The following is a 15,477-nucleotide window of genomic DNA, read 5'->3' as shown; positions in this document are numbered from 1 at the left end:
ACAGCAGTCATGCGCTCTATTATTTGTTCAACACCTATTGAACACCTGTTACACTAAACACTATACCTCTGTTTTTACATCTCTATATCAAGAATGAGAAGACAACCATCCAGAATAGCTTCTCCCTTGTTAAACAGCTCTAAAAGTTAGAATTCTTTATCAGACTAAACCAGAGCATGCCTCCTCAATAATTCATTTGTTTTGGCCCTGATCCTACCTTTTGAAACAATATTTAACCAGAATATTTCCTCATCTTAGTTCTTCAAATATATGAAGATAGGTATACCTCCTACTCAGTTTTCTGGCTCTAACCAGGCATTTTATTAATTCATCTATCTAGCAAACAGGGTGTCAAACTTTTTCTATAAAGGGCTAGATGGTGAATATTTCTAGCTTTGCAACCCACATAGTTTCTGTCACAGTGTATCAACTCTATCCTTGTAAAGCAAAAGCAGCCATAGACATTGCATAAATGAATGGCTACACCTGTGTTCCAATAAAATTTTATTTACCAAAACGGATAGCAGGTCAGATTTGGACCTTGGACTGTAGTTTGCCAGCCTCTAAATTAGCCCATGGATATTTATCAGCAAGGTTATTTGTGACTGACATTTCCCTATCCTGAAGCTATAAACTTAATCTGTATCACTCCTGATTCTTCTTAAACCTTTCATTTCTTTTTCTTGTCTTACCACTTTGGCTAGGATTTCCAGCACCCCTTGCATAGCCCTACTTCATGGCCAATCACTCCTTAGACATATCCATCCCAATTCATCTCTAGCTTGGAAATGCTACCTTGACAAGTTCTGTCTTGTTCTCCCATATTCTTAGTCCACACATCCTTTGATCTCTCCCAGGTGGGTCCTTCTCTACTCTTCCCTACAAACGACATTAAGAAAAGAAGAATCTTTTTCTACATCTCTTTCTTTTTCAAAACTGGTAGACTGTGATCTTCTTTCACTGCTTCAGGTTTTATTTAGCCAACTGTTTAATGCTAACTATAACTTTAACCTATTCCATCTCCCCTCACAGACAACCTAGGGCTTCCCAAGAGGAGGGAGGTAGAAAATTAACATTTATTGATGGACATAAAAAATATATGTGATTTGTCCTAATGTTAAAGAAGTGGAAAGTATAATTCGAGATTGATCATATAGCTATCTCATGGTCATGCAGCTGAGATTCAGGGAGTCAGTTCCAGTTATGGAATTGAAATTAAAGTTTAAGTGAACCAGGTGAGTGAAAAGGGTATATCTGGCAAAAGTGAATTCAACACCATGTAACCAACAGGGCTGCTGAGCTTCACAAGGCACAGAATGATAAGCATCTGTACATAACTTTTGGTTTCCAAAGCATTTTCTTCACAATCTGATGAAATAGGTGATTTTATTTCTGTCTCACAGGACAATCAAACCAACCCCAAAGTGGTTAAAATACTTGCCTGAAGTGCCAGGTGCCAATGTCTTATTGTTTTTCTCCATGAGAATCCACATTTGCTCTTTTATGAAAAGTTAACCCACTTCTTTATCTAGCTGATCCTTCTTGTCTTTCAAAACTCTGCTTGATAATCATCTTCTCCAGGAAGGCTTCTGTGGCAATCACCCTGACCTTGTCTCCACTATCTGATTTAGATTCTCTTCCTCTGTGGTAATCCAGATTATAGCCCTATTTGCACTATACTTTACCTGATGATCTATTATCTTATAAGGAAATCAAGGGCAGATTCCCACCTCATTTAATTTTGTACTTAATAATAGATTGAATAAAGGAATGACCTGAGATGGAGTCTTCAGGGAGTCAGTTTCCTGAGATGTTGTTCAGTCCTTACTTCCGGTGGAGACAAAACAAAGCTCTTAGCCTACCAGAGACAAACTCAGATAAAAGAGGATCCTCCCAGAAGGCATGGGTCTCTGCAGCCAGCAGACATCAGGAATTCAAACCCGTGATGTATTCAGACTAGTTAGCAAGAAAACAGCATAACTGGCGGAGAGCACAGATCCTGGAGTCAGGTTTCTTGGGTTTGAACCCCGACTCCACCATTTTCTAGCAGTGTGATCTTTGGCAAGTGACTTAGTTTCTCTATGCTTTGGTTTCTAATCGGTCAAATGTGGATAATAGTAGAATTGATCTGTATTAGTTCTCTCTTACTGTGCAACAGATTACCTCAAAACAATGTCTCAAAACAATAGACTTTTATTATCTCATATTTTCTGTGGCTCAGAAATTTGGGAACTGAGTGCTTCTGGTTCAGACTTTCTCATTAGTTAAAGTCGTATAGACATGTAGACCGTGGCTGCAGTCATGTGAAGCCTTGACTGCTGTTGGAGGATCCCCTTCCAAGATGGCTCATTCCAGTGGCTGTTGGCAGGAGGCCTCAGTTCTTGCCAAAGGGAACTCTTCCTATGACATGACAGCTGATTTCCCCCAGAGCAAATGAGAGGCAGAGCAAAGAGGAAACTCCAGTGACTTTTATAACGTTTTATGACCTATACACTGTTACTTCCAACACATTTTGTATGTTGGAAAAAAGTCACCAGGTATAGTCCCCATGCAAGGGGAAGGCAGTTAGGCTCTACCTTTTGAAAGGTGGAGTATCAAAGAATTTGATTATCACATTATCTTGTATGATTGAACGAAAATTACATGAGATGATAATTTTGAAATGCTTAGAACAGGAGTTAAGCAGCACGTGCCTTGAATTAGCTTCCTCATAAGTGAGAAAAGACAAATAACAGTCATTCTGAAGGCTTTGGCGTTAAAAGTTACTCTAAAAAATAGAGCAAAGATATTGAAACCAAGTTAGTACAAAAAGCCATTAAAATTATCTATTTGGTTCTTGACATGAAAAGTTGTTCATGAATTGGAATTTGTAAAAAAAGAAAACAGGCATAAGGCAGGATATACAGCATGATCTGGTGTTTGTGTAATCATATACCTATATCTCTGTATTTTGATGTGTAGGGAGCATTCTGGAAGGAGTTTCCTCAAAGTGTTAATAGTGGTATTCTCTGGATAGTGTTATCTAGATAGGTTATCTCTGGGATTTGTGTTAAGTTGAAAATTATTTTGTGTTTTCTTGCATTGCTTGAATTGTTTTACACTTAGCATATTTCTCCAAAAATAATAGATGCATTTTTCCCAAAGAATTTAAAATTTAAAATTCTTTTCCAAAGAAAATTTAAAAGAAACCAGGTTGGAAGGAAGATATGAAAGGTGGAAAGGTTAGGTGGAACCAGGACACTGCGCCCTGTGTGGGCTGATTGACTCCCTGTGAAGTATCTGACTGCCAGGATGTCCTCTGATTTTTAGGACATGTGCTCCCAGACTGCATGTGCTGGGAGCCAGTAAGAGTTTGTGATTGCACTTGAGGGACTTATATGTAAGGGAAGAGGGGTAGGTTGCTGCCTCTTTGGGACAAGAGGAAAAGGGAGAAGCAAGGGAAAAAGGGACACCTGTGTGGCAAAGGGCAAAAATAGATCAAATCTGGTGTTGACAGCAGAGTATGTATGTTTATCAGCTGTCTTGGGAAGGACAGCTTCCAAAGGAGTGGTATACTTGTGATGGGCACTTGTGATCCTGTGATGCCTTGTATATCCTTGATAATTACACTTACCACACTGGATTGAAGTTTGTTCAGTTCTCCCTCTCTCAATAGACTTGCAAGCAGGTCTTGGATATCTAGGCCAATTACACAGTTCCCAGCATAGAATAGGGCTCAATAATTTGGAGAATAAAGATAAATTATATTTTAAGAATACTTATCATAAATTTAAAATTTTTATGTCCACTGACATTCACCTGAATAATTTTTTTCAGTGTAATTTTTTAAATTAATTAATTTTTGAATTTACATCCAGGTTAGTTAGCATATAGTGCAACAATGATTTCAAGAATAGACTCCAGTGATTCATCCACCACATATAACACCCAGTGCTCATCCCAGCAAGTGTCTTCCTATTTAGCCCATCCCCCCTCCCACAACCCCTCCAGCAACTCTCTCTTTGTTCTCTGTATTTAAAAGTCTCTTATGTTTTGTTCCCCTCCCTCTTTTTATATTATTTTTGCTTCCCTTCCCTTATGTTCATCTGTTTTGTATCTTAAATTCTTCATATGAGTGAAGTTATGATATTTGTCTTTCTCTGACCGATTAATTTCACTTAGCATAATACTCTGTAATTTCATCCATGTAGTTGCAAATGGCAAGATTTCATTCTTTTTGATTGTCAAGTAATACTCCATTGTGTGTGTGTGTGTGCGTGTGTGTGTGTGTGTGTGTGTAGTATATACACGACATCTTCTTTATCCATTCATTTATCGATGGGTATTTGGGCTCTTTCCATATTTTGGCTTGAATAATTTCTTATTCAAGTGAAATGGAAGGAACACACACACACACACACACACACACACAGAGTCACATTTGCTTATCTTTTCCTGCTTATTGATTATTTGCATTTTTTTATGATTCTACTCTTTTGACTTTTTACCTATATTTTTTCTTAAAGTGGTTGCATTGGAGCTTATAGTATACATCTTTAACTTATGGCAGCCTGCCTTTAAGTAATGTTATACCAATTCACTTAGAAAATAATCTTATAATAATATACTTCCATTTCTCTTCTCTTGACCTTGTGCTGTTTCTTCTTCTGCATTTGTTAGAAACCCCATAATACATTGTTTTTATTTTTGCTTTAAAAGATCAACTATCTCAAGTGATTTACAATAAAAACAAATTGTATTTACCCACATACTTAACATTTTCCATGCTCTTTATTCTTTTGCATGGATCCAGATTTCTATCTGGTATCATTTTTCTTCTAAAGGATTTCCTTTGCCATTTCTTATATGCAAATTTGTTGGTGATGAATTCTTTCAGCTTTTGTGTGTCTAGAAAGTTTTAATTTTATTTTTGTTTTCAAAAGCTATTAAGATATTTTTGTTGGGTATAGAATTCTAAGTTGGCAGTATTTTTTCTTTTAGTACTTTAAGATTTATTCTACTCTCATCTGGCTTGCATTGTCTCTTATTTTGTTTTATTTTATTTTAATTTTTCCTCATGATAAGTGAATTCTTTAATCTCTATCTTCAACTTCACCCATTCTCCCAGTCACCTCCCTATGACTTGCATTGTTTCTCATGAGAAGCCTGCTACCATCCTTATCTTTGCTCCTCTCCACTTAAAAGGTCTTCTTTCTCTAGTTTTTATGGCCTCATTGAACTCTCAACTTTCTTTCTTTTAAATCAGCATACTCTATTGGATTCAACCTGAGTTCCCCTTCCCTCCTCTATAGACTAGCAACTCTTAAACTGTAAGCCAAGGCATTTATAGGATTCACCTCATTTGTTGTTGTTTTCTCATTTCAGGAATCACTGTTCTGTGTTACCTTTTGTTCAGTATCTAAAAACCATTATTTCTTTTTGTTCTGATTTTTTTCAGTTGTTTAAGGCAGGGGAATAATTCTAGTCTTTGTTATTACTCCGCTTTGGCTGGAAACAGAATTTCTGAAATATTAAATCAGAGAAATAAATACTGAAAACATTAAAAGTAACTATCGATTGCAAAGCTTTGTCCTCAAAATTGGTTCATATTGTGCATTAGCTTAGAATTATGAGTTTGGTTTTAAAATTTTATTTAGTGCCACAGTGTTTGACATCATGTCTTTTTCTTACAGGAAACATTCAAACTGGATTTGTAATCATTAGTAAGTCGGTGAGCGATCAGAAGTTGCAGAATGCAATCCCGAGTAAAAATCTCCAAAAGAATTACTTCAAATAACAGAGGAAAGAAAATTGAACTACCACCTTAAAACCCTGGTCTAGAAAAACATATTGCACATGATAGGAAGTTATAACTGGGGAAATTTATTTGGCTCTTAATACACCTGAATGAAAGGAATTGTCACACTGTTTCTCAAGACTTGTAGATCTGAGATTATTTTAACAATAAGTTGTTTTATAAAAATCTTGACATGATCACCAGAGAGAAGAAACAGCAATAGCTAAAACCTGTGTGTTGGTCAAGATGACTTCTGAAGAAATGGCAGCTTCTGTTCTCACTCCTGTGACTCAGAGAAAAGTGACATCCTCTCCATCCGCTTTAGATGAAAGTAATGAAAAGGTCTCAGACGTCAGTGTCCCAAAGGCACATAGTGTCAGGCAGAGTGGGCAAACTTCCACCATCTCACGATTGAACAAGCTTAAAGAAGAATCTTCTGGAAGCAACTTGCCCAAGATTCTCTCCATAACAAGGGAGAAAATAATGAATGATGAGAACAGCAATGAGAAGTACTGGGAGGAAAGCATGCCAGATTCTGTGAAAAACCTTAATATTAACTGCAACAACGTACTGAAAAACAGCCCGTGCAGCCTTCCTCAGAGCCAGCGTTATGACACATGTGATTCTGTCATGGAGGAAGGCCTGTGTTTGGAAACTGGAATCCCACCCTCACTGGAAAGAAAGGTGTTCCCTGGAATTCAACTGGAAGTGGACAGACCTCCCATGGACATTAGTCCCTTAGGAAATCAGTCGGCCATCATAGACAGCGACCAGGCACACCCTGATGGCAGCATGGCAGCATTTCACTTTCATTATGAAGTTGACAGGAGAATGTCAGACACTTTCTGTACCTTGTCAGACAACCTGATTTTGGATGATTGTGGAAACTGTGTACCACTGCCTGGTGTTCGTGGGGAGCAAAAGAAAAATTATGTGGCATATACTTGTAAACTCATGGAATTGGCAGAAAACTGTGATAATAAGAATGGGCAGCTGCAGTGTGATCATTGTGATGCCTTAAATGACAGATACTTGTGCTTTGAAACTTCTTGCCGAAGGGCCAATGTAGTGTGTTCAAGTGACAGCTTTTGCAGGGAAGACTTTACCAACAGTCCACCTGCCAAGACCTTTCTGAGCCATTTTGAGGACTTCCCTGATAATTGTGAAGATGTAGAAGAAGATTTTTTTAAAAGCAAAAAGGAGAGGTCCACTTTGTTAGTGAGGAGATTTTGTAAAAATGATAGAGAAGTAAAGAAATCTGTATATACTGGGACAAGGGCGATCATGAGAACTCTGCCTTCTGGCCACATTGGGCTGGGAGCTTACAGTTACATTGATCAGAAGAGAAGTGGTCTCCTACTTCCCTGTGGGAGAGTTCTAGGACGGCGGTCAGTGGTGGCAATTAGGCAAGATGGGAGCTGGTGCCTGTCAGAAGCCCAGTGGTATTCGGTAAGGATTAAAGTTTATTTTTGATCATTTCTTTAAACTTGATTTTTTTTTAAGTTTAGTTATTTATTTTTAGACAGAGAGAGCGAGCGAGCATGCGCACACATGAGTGGGGAAGGGCAGAGGGAGGGGGACAGAGAATCCCAAGCAGGCTCCTTGCTGTCATCACAGAGCCTGATGTGGGGCTCAAACTCAGGAACCATAAGATCATGACCTGAGTTGAAATCAAGAGTTGGAAGTCAAGCGACTGAGCCACCCAGGTACCCTAAAACTTGATCTTTTAAAATCCAGTTTTCTGTTGTCTTAATTCACGGAAAGTTTTAAGTTCTGTCAAATTATGATTCTTAGAGGGAGCATTTGTAGTTACTGGAAACTTGTAGCCCTAATAGATATGCCAGTCAATAGCCATCAAGATGGAGTTAACTCTATAATGATTTAAGTAACTAAATACACATATGTATATCATCAGGAGTGCAGAAATTAGGGGGACTCCCTGGCTACTGTATGTAGGATTAGGAGACAGACTCCTGATAATGGGGAAGTGGCTCCAATGACTGATTACCTACTTGTGTCCTTTGGAGGTACATGCCTACGTCTTTTTCGATATTTTTAGGTTGCAAGGCCTAAAAGAATTTAAAATCTGGTTACCTTCATTTTTCAACCAATGTTCCCAGTTTCTTCCCTCTTCACCTTTTTTGTACTATGAACCCTTTTGGCAATTAGGTGAAGCCTATAGACTCAGAAGAATGCTTTTAAGTGCATCCAATGAAATACAAGGTGTTATAAAGGACACAGATTATGTGAACATATGTACACTTACCAAGATATTGTTTGAAATTGCAATGTATGGCAGGGTAGGTGGTTCTTTGTTAACATATTAAACAGTGACATTTAGTGATTCGATAACTACTGTAATTCCAAAGTAGTGATGAATGGTTGCCCTGGGAGTGGTTGCCCTGGGACTTTCAGCACTACAAATCCTCCATCCAGGGAAACCCCCTCAGTCCTGGGCAAACCAGGGCAGTTGGTCACCCTAAATATAAATACTCTTTTAGGGTTTCGACTACGGACTGTAATAAATGGAAATATCTGTGATTTCTATTGGTGACAAGATCACAGGTACTGTTCTAATACTGAGACTTGTTGCCTATATTCATAATTGAAGGAAATGCTAAATGTCTAACTCTCACATTCTAGTGTTTCACAATTCCGTAAAACCTGTCCTTTTGAATAAATACCTCGTCTAGAAAAAAGCATTCCTTTTATTGAAATATAACTGATATATTTTTACTGTCATCATCATCAGTCATGGAGCTAATGTTTATTTTGCATTTGACATGTGCCAGATGTTGTTGGGTCACATAATTTACATACTTAATTTCATGCAATCCTGTCAATTACCCTCTGATATTAACCCCTTTGTATTGCAAAGAAAACAGAGTCTCTGGAAAGTTACATACCTTGTCCAAGGTCACTTAACTGCTAAGTGGGATAACTAGGATTGTAATCCCCGCAGCCTATACTCTTAGTTTCTCAAGATCCAGAAAGAAATACAGTTGAGAGTAGGCTGTTAAAGGAGCAGAAGAATTCTGTTTATTTCAGTGCCTGTTGGTTGAGTAACCACACTCACTGATGCTTATGGTATCTCAGACTTGGTTGTCTTCAATGTGGCAGTTCTAACCCTGGTTATGTGCTGGAATCACAGTATCCAGGCCCCACCTCAGACCCTCGGAATCAGAATCATTAGGGTAAGGCACAGCAGGAATGATTTTTCAGAGTTCCCCTGGTGCTTCTCTGATTCTATGGAGTTGATAACTACAGTCCAGGAACTTTAACCGAGTTCTTTGCTCTTAGGGAAGGACATTTAGGGAATATTTGCTCTGTCCTAAAGACCCTGACACTATGGGTTCTCGAGAGTAGCACGACTGACCTAGGAGCCTGCCTGAAAAGTGATGACCTACTGGCCCTTCTTTCTGTGCATTCAATCTACAGTTCACCCAGCAAGGATCAGCAGATTTGGTTTTGAATGTTCACCTAACTCCTTATAAAAACTGAGTCACAAGCAAGGTGATATCAGCAATATGCAGGCCCCCAGCTATTCTGACTGAATTTTGTCCATGCAGGGAAAAGGGAGCTCATCCCAGTAAGGTGTCTTCCAAGTTAAAAAATTCAGGAGTTTTAAAAATTCATGGACATCTGAAGTTGAATGTTAAGGATGCAACAGAAATTTATTTACTTATTTATTAAAAATTTTTTTTAAATTTATTTTTGAGACAGAGAGAAACAGAGCATGAGTGGGAGAGAGGCAGACACAGAATCTGAAACAGGCTCCAGGCTCAGAGCTGTCAGCACAGAACCCGATGCAGGGCTTAAACCCACAAACCATGAGATCATGACCTGAGCCAAAATCAGACCCCTTTTGTTTTAATTTTTAAAATGTTTTATTTATTTCTGAGAAAGAGAGAGAGAGAGAGAGCGAGCATGAGCAGGGGAGGGTCAGAGAGAGAGGGAGATACAGAATCTGAAACAGCCTCCAGGCTCTGAGCTGGCTGTCAGCACAGAGCCCAACGCGAGGATCAAGCCCACAAACCATGAGATCGTGACCTGAGCTGAAGTCAGACGTCTAACCGACTGAGCCACCCAGGTGCCCCTGGACCCTTAATCGACTAAGCCACCCAGGCACCTCACAACAGAAATTTAAATGCAGCAAAGGGAATGGAAGCAGATTGCTTGAGAACTGTTATCAGAGCCCCCAGCACTTCTACAGGCATGAGGGTTGTGTATCTGCTGTAAATAATTGCAGAATAATTTCTGAAATGACTATACTCACTCCTCCAGTTACTGGAGCACTGCCACTTCTTCTGAGAATGTTCATGGGTTCCTCGCTCCAATCTGCCCCTTTATGTCAGTCAGAGGCACTGAGATGGGTCATTTCCAGGGAAAAGAACCAGAGAGATGATGCAAAGCATCTCCTCCCTTCTTAATCTCTGGAGGTTGGGAGAGGTTGCCACACCTCAACCAGAGTGAAGTCTCTAGAGAAGAGAGAGGAGAACTCTTCTGGATTTCCAGGAGGCATTTTTGTTAACCCTTAAAATGAAGCGGGGCAGTGGGCTGACTGTCCTGTTCTTTCAGAAGGGAGAGCTCCGAAAGGAAAGATTTTGAATGTTCAGACCATAACATGCCAGGAATAAATCAGTATTTTCTAAAGTATCATATTCTCTCATTATCTCAGTTTTAAGTTTAGAGTCTAGTGGAAAATCCTTCTAAAAGTTGTCTAATAAATTGTAGTCACTTTCCCCCATTCCTGTAAGTGGCTTCCTTCACCTAAAAAATGCAGATGCTGATCAGTTCTCTTGTTCCTATTTTCTGATGAGTTCGCAGGTATCCCTCTTGGTTCCCCCAGACAGATTGTATAAGTTTCTTAAAGGGCAAGAAATGGCTGTACCTTTTTTTCTACTCTCCACAATGCAAGCGTGTGTCAAGCATATAGAAAACAGGACAATGTCATCTTAGGAACATGGTCTCTGGAGTCGGTCAGCTTGAATTGAACATTGACCACTGTAACTTCGCCATTTACTGCTGGTATGACTTCATGCAAGTAATTTAACCTCTTTGCTTCTAATTACCTTATATGTAAACTGAGAGTAATGAGGTTATGAGGGTATTAAATGAAATAGCTCTGTGAAATAGATAGCACATTATCTGGCAAGGAGTGGGAGCCAGTATTTTCACTCTGGCAGTTTTTTTGTTTGTTTTTTAATTTCTGAGAGAGAGATAGAGACAGTGTGAGCTGGGGAGAGTCAGAGAGAGAGGGAGATACAGAATCTGAAACAGACTCCAAGCTCTGCACTGTCAGCACAGAGCCCGACATGGGGCCTGAACCCACGAACCGTGAGATCATGACCTGAGCCAAAGTCGACGCTTAACTGACTGAGCCACCCAGGTGCCCTTTCACTCTGGCAGTTTATTATATGTTTTGTCATGAACATGTCCCCACCTCCTTCTGCTTTTGGAGCTTCTCCCATAGGGGAGTTGATGGTGGTGTGAATTTGGATGTGGTGGTTTGTATAGTCCTTCCTACACATTTAAAGAATGTGTTATTTGTCCAGTTAGTTCCTCTGCCTCACATTGAAATTTTTTTCTTGTATGCCTTCAGCAAAATGACCCAATTAATTTATGTTTGCACAGCTGTGTAGCAAAGAATGGATTTGAATAGGAGACATTAATGAGAATTAAAGCTTGCTGACTGACAAACCATATTGGTATCCTCCTCTCCCTCACTTGTGAAAAATGAAAAACCCTACTCCTGATCCAGTTACAGCCACACTCCTGCTCTCCATTTATTGGCTTAACGAGATGACATATTTTGGCAAGTGGCTGAAGTCTCTAGATTGAAAGTTGGTTGAGGGTGTTTTCCTTTTAAAAAATTCCCTCTCTGCCTGAATCTTGGGGAGTTTAAGGTATTTAGAGTTATTCTGAATATAAAGTACAAGAAGTTCCTGCCTGTGCTGGAATTATTCATGGAACCTGAGTTCCATGTGTATTGAGGGATGGAGTATAGAGGAGGGGAGGGTGGACAGAGCAGTCAGGCCACTAGCTCCTGTGTTATCACTTCATTTGTCTCCCTGCCATGGTCCATGAGAGGATTTACTGTATAAGAATATGTACAGCCAAACAGAAAAAAGATGAAGTTTTATTTTTTTTTAAAAATCAGACTAGAAAAACTGTACATTAAAAAGGAAAGTCACACCAGTTTCTGTGTTGCTAGTTCTTACTCTTCTTTCCTCCTTCTAAAATGTATCTTTTTTCTTCACATTTTATTTTACTGTTTAGCAGAGAAGATTAAACATAAGAGGCAATGAAAAATTTTTGAGTGTTTAACATAAATGCCTTTGTCAGTATATATGTCTTTGAGCTTATTTTCTTTGTTATGTGTCAAGAGATCAATCAATAATAAATTCGTCTTCCAAGTGGTAACTTTGAGGAATGATCAAGTATCCATTGAGTCCTGCTGTCTAGTGTTGTAATAGATGGTTGTTGAAATAGCAGCATGTTTTATTTTCTCCTCTGGAAATTTGGTCTCCCTGCAGATTGGGTACAGTGTGGACCTTGAAATAATTAAAATTTCACAGGGTGTAGAGACTAAGCTGAAAGCCTGGGCTTGGTAGCATGCCAGGCCTCCTCTTCCATTACTAAGGGTTATGTCAAGTTCATGACACGGGTATAGGACGATGCCCGCCCCTTCCTGCTGAGCACAGTGAAAGGGAATCCAGATCCCGGACGGACAGCCCCTGCACAGTTTAGTCACGTCTGGTGCATCAGTGGAAAATGTGACAGGCTGTCAGAAGCTGACTTTGTAAAGATTGGACAACTTTCCCTTATTAGCTGCATTGGGACAAGTTTAGGATAAATTTACTTCTACATCTCAGTAGTTACACCAGATCTTTGGCTAGGATTTGGCAAAAAAATGGAATGAAAAATGCTGACCCTGGACTCTATTTTAAGGTGAATATATTCATGACCACTGTTATTTACAAGGTAGCCTTTGGACAGTATCTGAACTAAGATTTTTTTTCCCTTTTCCCCAGATGTCCTGCCTAATGGGAATTAGCAGCAGAGAGGCCTCATTCCTAGAAATGGGCCATGGTTAAAAGAATCAGAACCCATAGGCAAGGATAAGACCATCAGATGGAGCCTTTATCTAATGTACCCTGCACTTTTACACAGGAGGGACTCAGGCTACCCAGAGAATGACCCCCTGGAGTCATGAGTGACAATAGTGTCCCTCTCCCCTTAATCCCATCCTTGGGTGCTGCTTCCCACAGGGCTTAAATGCCTCCTGGAGTGGTATGGAAGTTTCTCCCCCCAGTGATTGATTACAGGATTCAGCATCAAGGACTGAAGCATCATTGGGAGTGAGGAGTGGTCCCCTGACCCTTTCATGCCTAGACTAACTCATGGCTCAGTCAGGGCCCTCCCTGAAAAGCTGTTCTCAGACAATGGTGCTGGGTCATTTTCTGGTCTTGAAGAGCCTTAGGAACACCAATATGGTGTTCCATCCATTGGTTCTTTTTTCTAGCAGCTGGCCTGGCTGCACTTAGAACCTCAGATTAAATATGGGTCCTGCAGAGTTCAGGCATCCAAATCTCTAGCCCTAACCAACATTCAGCCCTTCCCTGTCATTTAGGCCATCACCCATCAAACTCTCAACAAGAAAACCACCTCAGTCTTCAGCAACACAGAGACATCATCATCTTTCAAGGGTAAGGAGAGCCTATACGTTGAATCCCAATAGCAGATCTCTTTCAAGGCAAGGAGAAATACTTTGACTTCTCTTGTTTTTAACAGCTTTATTGAGATATAATTTACACACCATACAGTTTACCTATGTAAAATGCAAATTTCAGTGGTTTTTTTTATATGTTCACAGATATATACGTCATCATCACAATTTTTGAACATTTTCATCACCTCCAAAAGAAACCCCCTACTCTCTAGCTATCACACTCCATTATCCTCATCCCTTCTCTCCACTTTCCTACTCAGAAACATCCACTAATCTATTTTCTGTGTCTAGAAATTTTTGCATTCTGGACCTTCATCTGAATGGACTCATAAAGTATGCAGTCTTTTGTGACTGGCTTCTTTCACTTAACATAATGTGTTTTTTTAATTTTAATTCCAGTGTAGTTAACTTAGTATGTTCAAGGTACATCTGTACTATACCATGTGTGAGTACCTTGTTACTTTTTACCTATGAATAATACTCCATTGTATGAACATATCACATTTTATTTATCCATTCATCAATTGTTAGAAATTGGATTCTTCCCACTTTCTGTCTTGTCTGCTATGAATATCCTGTGCAAGTGTTTGTGTGGATATATGTCTTCATTTCTCCTGGGTTCATATCCAGGAGTGGAACTGCTGAGTTATGTAACTATGTTTAACCTTTTGAAGAACTGCCAGACTGTTTTCCAAAGCAGCTGCACCTTTTTGCATTTCCGCTAGCAGCATGTGAAGGTTCCAGTGTCTCCACATCCTGACCCACATCTCTTAGTGTCCATCTTTTTGCTTACAGACATCCTAGTTGATATGAGGTAATATCTCATTGTAGTTTTGAATTGCCTTTTACTGATGGCAAATGATGTTGAGCATCTTTTCATGTGTTTATTGGCCATTTGTACATCTTTGGAGAAATGCCTATTCAAATTCTTTGCCTATTTTTAATATTTTTAAATTATTGAGTTCTCTACATATTCTGGATATAAGTCCATTATCAAATATATGATTTTCAATATTATGTGTGCATATATGTGTATGTATGTATATGGATACGGATATAATGAATGCAAGTTGAGACAGTGGCAAAGGAGGCTTAACAATTTTAAGGCACAGTGAAACTAGTTAAATATTTTCTTTGGATGTGGATCTCGTTCTCATTGTTCTAACTTACCCCTCCCTCAGACACAATGGTCAAATTGAATTTTTTAATCTTCCTCCTCCCCCAGATTCTTTCCAAACTCCAATCTGCCTAGTTTCTCCCTCCTCTTCTGCCTAAGCTTTTATCATATAGGCCATTTTTCTTGTTATCTAGATTCTGTCCCTCCAGAGCAGTGGCTGGGAACCAGATTGTCATCTGCAAACTTGTGCCTCACAAGGAAGGCATCCAAGGCAGAGCTGGTTGTGGAGGTCAGCACTTTGGTATTGTACTTCATTACGCACGTGTGGCATGACCAGGCCAAGGGTGAGGCCAGCAAGGGGCCTAGGTGGCAACTTTTAAGGAGGCACTCAATCTCAGGGTTTTGCAAGTGCCAGCACTCTACTTCTCAGGGAGTGCCTCCTTAAATTTTGAGCCCTAGGGAGCTCACTTTGTCTCCCCTTAGTCCCAACCCTGGGTAGAAGATCTAAGAGAATCTGTGGTTTAGAAATAGCATATCATCTTTCTGTCTTCCTGGCCAGGAATGGCCTTGACTAACCCCTCGTATACCTTAATGCAAATGTTCTTAAAATATAAGCGAAGAATGGTCCATCATTTTTAAAGCATACAAAAAATAAATAAAAAGAAGATTTAATGGCGTATAGAAATTGGAATTCAAACTTCTGTAAACTGTGTTCACAAATGAAGGTTATTGGAGCAAGCTATACTCATTCCTGTTAATACTCATTTATTTTCTTTAATTTTTTTAATGTGTATGTATTTTTGTTTTTTATTTATTTATTTATTTTTGAATAGTTTATTGTCAACTTGGTTT

The 15,477-nt window shown here is 39.3% G+C and overlaps 1 protein-coding gene across 5 annotated transcripts in view; it reads left to right on the top strand.

The window, feature by feature from the left end:
* Positions 1 to 15,477, top strand: part of PLCE1 (phospholipase C epsilon 1) — a 335,601-nt gene that overhangs the window by 33,380 nt on the left and 286,744 nt on the right. For all 5 annotated transcript variants that reach the window (XM_077779680.1, XM_077779674.1, XM_077779665.1 and 2 more), the window contains exon 2: positions 5,673 to 7,225. In XM_077779680.1, the coding sequence (XP_077635806.1) occupies positions 6,023 to 7,225 (1,203 nt within the window). In that variant the 5' untranslated portion in view covers positions 5,673 to 6,022. The remainder of the gene's footprint in view (positions 1 to 5,672; positions 7,226 to 15,477) is intronic.

Source organism: Crocuta crocuta, unplaced genomic scaffold, assembly GCF_008692635.1.
Source record: "Crocuta crocuta isolate KB4526 unplaced genomic scaffold, BGI_CrCroc_1.0 scaffold170, whole genome shotgun sequence".
NCBI classification, from domain to species: domain Eukaryota; kingdom Metazoa; phylum Chordata; class Mammalia; order Carnivora; family Hyaenidae; genus Crocuta; species Crocuta crocuta.
The sequence above is the reverse complement of the archived record's forward strand: the minus strand, read 5'-3'. Positions and strand labels throughout refer to the sequence as shown.